This window comes from Triticum aestivum, chromosome 7D, assembly GCF_018294505.1.
Source record: "Triticum aestivum cultivar Chinese Spring chromosome 7D, IWGSC CS RefSeq v2.1, whole genome shotgun sequence".
NCBI lineage: Eukaryota > Viridiplantae > Streptophyta > Magnoliopsida > Poales > Poaceae > Triticum > Triticum aestivum.
The window spans coordinates 578296938-578303857 of NC_057814.1; the positions used below are offsets into that span (position 1 = coordinate 578296938).

General features: G+C 44.7%; 1 protein-coding gene across 1 annotated transcript; it reads left to right on the forward strand.

The window, feature by feature from the left end:
- Positions 1 to 263: 263 nt before the first annotated feature.
- On the forward strand, positions 264 to 6096 carry LOC123164023 (conserved oligomeric Golgi complex subunit 7). Its single transcript, XM_044581447.1, has 10 exons — positions 264 to 745; positions 2005 to 2094; positions 2206 to 2325; positions 2407 to 2508; positions 2603 to 2850; positions 3031 to 3176; positions 3294 to 3492; positions 3656 to 4322; positions 4940 to 5272; positions 5608 to 6096. The coding sequence occupies exons 1-10, from the start codon at positions 458 to 460 to the stop codon at positions 5884 to 5886; spliced, it is 2472 nt and encodes an 823-aa protein (XP_044437382.1). The 5' UTR covers positions 264 to 457; the 3' UTR covers positions 5887 to 6096.
- Positions 6097 to 6920: the final 824 nt, after the last annotated feature.

Genomic DNA, 6920 nt, shown 5'->3' on the forward strand with positions numbered 1-6920 from the left:
GGCCCGGCCTGTGGCCCGAGGCCTGGCGGGCTTCTAGTGTGATGGGCCGGGCTTGGGCCCAATATTTAGACCCGACGGCCGGGCTGGGCCGGGCTCGGGACTGAGTTTTTTGCGTTGGGCTTTGGTTGGCCCGGCCCGACAGATGGCCAGGTATACTTACCCGTGAGGAAAACGGAATCGACAATGCTGCGAATAGTTTCGCACAAGACGTCTAGCCTGAAAGACGTTTTCCCCGTGAACTCCAACAAAGTGACTTTGCCCCCGTGCCCATGGTGGTCGTTACTTCGGTGGCAAAGTGAGGAGACGCGGAGGCAAGCAGCAGCAGCAGCCTCCAAACTCCGAGGCACCACGCGCCCCGTCCGACTCTCCGGCGAGCCGAGGCCGCCGCGGAGGAGGAGGAAGGGCAGAGGGGGAGGCCCTCGCGGGGCGCGGCTGAGCGGGCCGCGGCGCGGAGAAAATGGTGGTGGTGGACGCGGCGGAGTTCGGGGCGGAGGGGTTCGACCCGAAGCGGTGGATCAACGCGGCGCTGGACGCGCGGCACCCGTCGGAGCCGCTCGACCGCTTCCTCGCCGACGCCGAGGAGCGGCTCCGCGCCGCGGCCGACGACGCCGGGGCGGCCCTCGAGCGGGACAGCGCCGACGCGCTCCGCCGCGTCCCGCTCGCCTGCCGCGACGCGCTCAGGCTCCGCGACGACGCCCTCGCGCTGCGCTCCCACCTCGCCTCCGTCCTCCAGTCCCTCTCCCAGGTAGGTGCCCCCCGCCCTTCCCGCACCCCTCCGTCGTCCCTAGCCGGATCTGGATCTCGCGCGCGGGCACGCCCGGCATGTATGTGTTGTCGCGAAATCGAGACTCGTTTGGATGGGTGTTCTGGAGTAGATTAATCGGCGAAAATGTGCTAATTCGCATACTGCGATTCAGTCTGGGAATGATTTAGCTATGATTCAGTTTGAGCATGTATGAGTCGTTCATGCTTACAGTTCGGACTCTACTGTCGCTACCATGTTCTTAACCGGATCTGGATCTCAAATTCCGAGGCCATGTCACTTGTATCTGTGTGGTCTTTGCCTTGTACATAGCATTTTGCTTCTAAGATAATAAAATCATTATGACGTGTTCATAACATAATGTTAGATAGGACTATCCAAAATAGCACCAAATTCACAATTTAAGCTTTGATTTGATCTGTTTGGCCTTTGGACACACTGTCTCCTTTGTTGTTATGTGGAATTTGATCCCTCAGTTTTCCCGGGCTTAGTAAAACCCTGCTAGATTTTGGTACTTGAGTATTAGTTTGGGATGCTACCATGTATTGTACTTGTATACATCATAATTATGCACACAGAAAACTCTTGAGCATACTGTATAAAGTACATAGAAACTTACAAAATTCAGAGCTGATGTCCATGTAAACTGTGTCTATTGCCATAAAATACTGAGACCTGTAGTTCTAGTTAATTACATGTTTAGAATCTTCTCGAAAGAGCTGCAGCAGTAACATTTTTCTCCCAGTGTGATTGAGTGTGTACTTCCGACTGCAATGTAACTGTCTAATACAATTGTATGACTACAGCAGCATTTTGTATGGCTTTTTTGCGGAATACAATTGGATTTAATTCATGCTAGATTATTTGAAATTATTGATTCCTTATTCTAATGCAATGGGAACATTGAGAAGTACTAGTGTCAAAAACGTCTTACATTATGGGACGGAGGGAGTATATATTAGTGAAGTTAAAACACACATGCCACCTGCATGTACCCCAAACAAATTCGGCACACATTTTCAGCTTTATTTTGTAAATGTGTCTGTTAACCAAGTACTCCCTCCGTTCCTAAATACTTGTCTTTCTAGGCATTTCAACAAGTGACTACATACGGAGTAAAATGAGTGAATCTACACTCTAACATATGTCTACATACATCCGTATGTGATATTCATTTGAAATGCCTAGAAAGACAAGTATTTAGGAACGGAGGGAGTACTTATGATAATTTCTCCAACCAGGCTGAGGGCTCATCTGCTGAGTCAATAACTGCGCTAGCACGAATTGATACTGTGAAACAACGCATGGAAGCTGCATACACGACATTGCAGGTATGTTTTAATAGTATCTACCATGGCACGGCACATGTCACTAGAGTACCTGCTTTACTCAAGTGGTAAGTTCTTATCTAATAATTGTGAGTCTGTTGGCTGGAATTGCAGGATGCGGCTGGACTAGCTCAGTTGAGCCAAAGTGTTGAGGATGTGTTTTCGAGTGGCGATCTTCCAAAAGCCGCAGAAACCCTGGCAACCATGAGACATTGCTTGTCAGCAGTCGGAGAGGTACTTTACTCTCCCCTCTCTCTTTCTCACCAAGCATCTATGCAGGGCCTTTTTATTTAGCTTGTTAAATGTTGCTTTCAGGTTGCAGAGTTTGCTAATGTGAGAAAGCAGCTTGAAGTATTGGAAGAAAGGCTGGACGAAATGGTTCAGCCCCGTTTATTGGATGCCCTTTCTAACCGCAAGGTTTCTGTCTCAAAATTAGCTCATTATTAACACTCCATGAAACATCTTTATTTATTTTATTTTGAACCTCTTCCTGTGCAATTTTGGTTGAAAGATTGATGCTGTGCAAGATCTTCGTGGTATATTGACACGTATTGGGAGGTTCAAGTCACTAGAGGTGCAATACACTAAGATTCATATCAAGCCTCTGAAGAAACTCTGGGAAGATTTTGACCTAAAGCAAAGGGCCAACAGGGCAGAGGTGGAGAAGCGTGGTGGTGAAATCACTAGTGTCTCATTCTCAAGCTGGCTGCCAAGTTTCTATGATGAGACACTACTTTACCTTGAACAAGAATGGAAGTGGTATGTCCATGTGATCCTGTTTTCTTTTGTTCTGTGTTGACAAATACTTGTGGTTCTAAATTAAGTCACACACAAGGTGGCCCATGGCAGCAGTTTGTAACTATCTTTGGGGCACATGAAAAATATTTGCCCCTCCGACTATCTTTAAACTGTACTGTTCTAAAATGCTAATACATGCAGGTGCTTGACTGCATTCCCTGAAGAATACAGATCACTAGTCCCAAAAGTACTTGTGGAGACCATGAGTGAGTTGAATTCAAGCTTTGTCTCTCGTGTTAATGTAGCAACTGGGGATGCTGTTCCTGAAACCAGATCTGTTGCAAAAGGTATACTTCGCGTATTTGTTTGTTTATTGGCAAGTTATTAGTTATTTTTTCTTGTTTGTTGCGGAAGAGCACTTAGTTTTGTTCCTTAATTAGTTGACTTATTTTCTCTATCTCCAGGTGTACTGGATGTTATATCAGGTGACTTGCCAAAAAGCATCAAATTGCAGAATAAACATCTTGCTGCACTAATCGAATTGCACAACATGACTGGCACTTTTGCTCGGAACATTCAGCACTTATTTTCAGAATCAGATCTTGGAGTTGTGCTGAGTACATTGAAAGCTATTTATTCCCCATATGAAACCTTTAAGATGAGGTAAGCATTTAAAGTCGTTTTGTCTGATAAAAACAAAGGAAAGAAGAAAAAAAAAACTTATGTTGCATCTTGTTACCGCCTGTATTTACAACAAGTTGTAGTTATTAATGCATAACATTAAGCAGTTAGTTCTGTGTAGTATACTAAGTTTCATGTCATGTAGGTACGGGCAGATGGAGCGCGCTGTGCTTTCTGCTGCGATGGCCGGTATAGATATCCGTGGAGCCATCTCCCGTGGTTTAGGTGCACAAGGTATAGAGCTAAGTGAAACTGTCCGTAGGATGGAGGAATCCATCCCACAGATGATAGTACTTCTTGAAGCAGCTGTTGAGAGATGCATTAGTCTCACTGGTGGATCAGAGGCAGATGAACTGGTACTGGCTCTTGATGATGTCATGCTGCAATACATATCTAATCTACAAGAAACTTTGAAGTCCCTGAGGACGGTATGTGGGTTGGATAATACCACACATACTGATGCCTCGAAAAAAGATGCAGGGTTAGAGAAAAAGGAAGCACCGCGACTGGTGGATGTGTCTGAAGAGGAAGAATGGTCAATTGTCCAGGGTGCTTTGCAGGTTCTTACAGTTGCCGATTGCTTAACTAGCAGGACCTCAGTTTTCGAAGCTTCTTTAAGGGCTACTCTTGCCAGGATTGGAACAAACTTTTCTCTTTCCGGATTTGGTTCTAGCATGGATAAATTATCTGCTGGTACTGCTGATGACAACTCGGGAGCACCTCTGGGTGGGAGGGCAGCACTTGATATTGCAACCATTCGACTCACCAATCTACCAGACAAGTCTAAGAAACTCCTCACTGTGCTAGAACAGGTAAGTTATATGTTTCTAAAATGTCTTGCATTTAGTGTTACAACGCAGGGGTCAACTGTAAATCTGAACAATTAGCTAGTTACTGAACTTGCAAATGATGCATGTTAACCCTACTTTTAAGTAGCAATCGAAGTCCCGAGTTATTTGACTTTTTGATCTGATGGTTCAGACCGCAGGCTGCATTTTCTTATTGGGCTGAGTCAGCATATGCCTATTGTCTAGCAAATGATGGATTTCTGTGTTTGGTAAAATATGTATGCTTGATCATGTGATAATATGCTCTTTACATTGTTGCTAAGATTGCTGATCATGAGCGAGTCCTCATATTTACTTTGAACAGAACATATGGAGTAAAACTGTTGGGTTTGATTTGATTATAATTCTCTTGCTCCACGTGAAATTTAGCAGCAACTTTCTTTTGTACTCCCTCTGTTCCTAAACATACGACGTTGAACTACCAAAACGTCATATATTTAGGAACGGAGGAAGTATTACTGTAAGTTATTACTATTCAACTCTGGCGTAGAACCTATTCATATACCTCTTGATTCTTGCACGTAGAATTTATTTGCCCTTCATCCTCGGTTCATTTAAAGAAACTTGTTTCTGTTGTACAGTCAAAAGATCCAAGGTTCCACGCTCTTCCCGTCACGTCACAAAGAGTTGCGGCCTTCTCAGACAAAGTAAACGAGCTTGTATATGATGTGCTCATTTCCAAAGTCCGGCAGCGTCTCAGTGAGATTGCTCGCCTCCCAATCTGGTCGTCCGTGGAGGAGCAGGGTGGTCTTCCTCTTCCAAGCTTCAGTGCGTACCCACAGGCGTACGTGACCAGTGTCGGGGAGTATCTCCTCACTTTGCCACAGCAGTTGGAGCCTCTCGCTGAAGGCATCTCAGGCAGTGAGGCTGGCAACGACGAGGCTCAGTTCTTTGCTACAGAGTGGATATTCAAGGTAAGTGATACCACATTCGAAGTCACATAATCTGGACTTCGCATCTTCAATAAGAGTATCCATTACCCTGTTTACTTGTGAAATATGCTGTCAACAAAATCAGCCATGCTCCAATGCTTATTTTGTTTTATGTTGCAAATTATGTAGGGAACTGTGCGTTATACATATTGAAAATATGTGCATCACAATTGAACAGATCAATACATTAAATCCCCTCAACAGTCTTGTCATATTTACATAGCAACAAATAATAGAAAGCACGAAATCAATTGCTTTGAGTTCACACATGCCGGAAATTCTAGTATGTTTTCTTGACCTCCGGTTCCACATCTCAGGTTGCCGAGGGTGCTACCGCTCTGTTCATGGAGCAGCTGCGCGGGATCCACTACATCACGGACCGGGGCGCCCAGCAGCTCGCGGCGGACATCGAGTACCTGAACAACGTCCTCTCGGCGCTGTCGATGCCGATCCCTCCGTTCCTGTCCACTTTCCACGCCTGCATCTCGACCCCGAGGGACCAGGTCCGCGACCTGATAAAATCGGACGGCGGAGCCCAGCTGGACCTCCCCACCGCCCATCTGGTCTCCAAGATCCGGCGCATCTCGCTAGAGTAGTGAAACGATGTTGATCGCTGTGGTATTTTTGCAAATCGAAGTTAATGTAAAGGCATGCAGTCCCAGTGTCCCACACCCTGAGCAATTGGCTTGTGTGGCCTTTGCTTTTCTTCTTTGCCAACTTTTCGGTGACGGTGAGCTTTTACCTTGTAAGTTGTAACTGCACTGCTTTCAGATATAAAGTATAGAATAACACACTGTATTACAGAAGAATTTAGCGCTTGCGGCCTATCAGCAAGTTGGCCAAAAAAAAAGGGAAATTGTTAGTCGGCGGGTGCCAGAATTTAGCGCCTGCGCCCTATCAGTAAGTTGATCAAGCATGCCACGTCATCATACAATTATGAATGGGATAAACCCATCTCAACATGCAATCATGCATGTGAAAAGACCCACCACAATATTCAGCTATGCTGTTTTCCATTTAATTGCTATGCTTCTTTCAATAATGTTACAACTATACATAATCAAATATAATAAGTTATATGTATTTTAAATTTTGGTTCTCATTTATCAATATAAATTTTCATCAATCAATTAACGCAGCAACGCTAGTTTATCCTGTGTGTCGCTCCTAAAATAGCATCATTGTACATGCCCTTAGGCTAAAGTTCCAAAGACCAGATGATAGCACTAAGAGCAAGCCATAATGAACAGAAAATTATCTGTTCTTCATCTCTGTCTCTCCACCACCATGTGGCTGGAACAGAATAGAGTGCAAACATGAGTAAAAAGCCTGCACATGGGGACCACCTTAACCTTAAGACCCAAAACCAAATCTTATACAGTGGGATTTTAAGCCGAAAATGCCAAATGGAGGCCGAAATTGAAATATTCAAAATTCATAGAGACATAACATACATGTGTGTAAATTTTCAGGATAAAATAGGTTATGCGAGCTACACACAAAAAAAAAATCTGTGGCTTTTTAGTACACACATGCACTATTTATCCTCAAAGTCCATGATTTTTTTTGCACAACTCCCATTTCAAGGTATTTCATCCTGAAATTTAACACACATGCACATTACTTCCTT

Excerpts from the sequence above, each read along its gene's own strand:
- LOC123164023 (XM_044581447.1), top strand. The coding sequence starts at position 458 with ATGGTGGTGGTGGACGCGGCGGAGTTCGGGGCGGAGGGGTTCGACCCG. Across the intron at positions 2,095-2,205 it reads CTGCATACACGACATTGCAG|GATGCGGCTGGACTAGCTCA; the intron begins GTATGTTTTAAT and ends CTGGAATTGCAG. Across the intron at positions 3,493-3,655 it reads TATGAAACCTTTAAGATGAG|GTACGGGCAGATGGAGCGCG; the intron begins GTAAGCATTTAA and ends CATGTCATGTAG.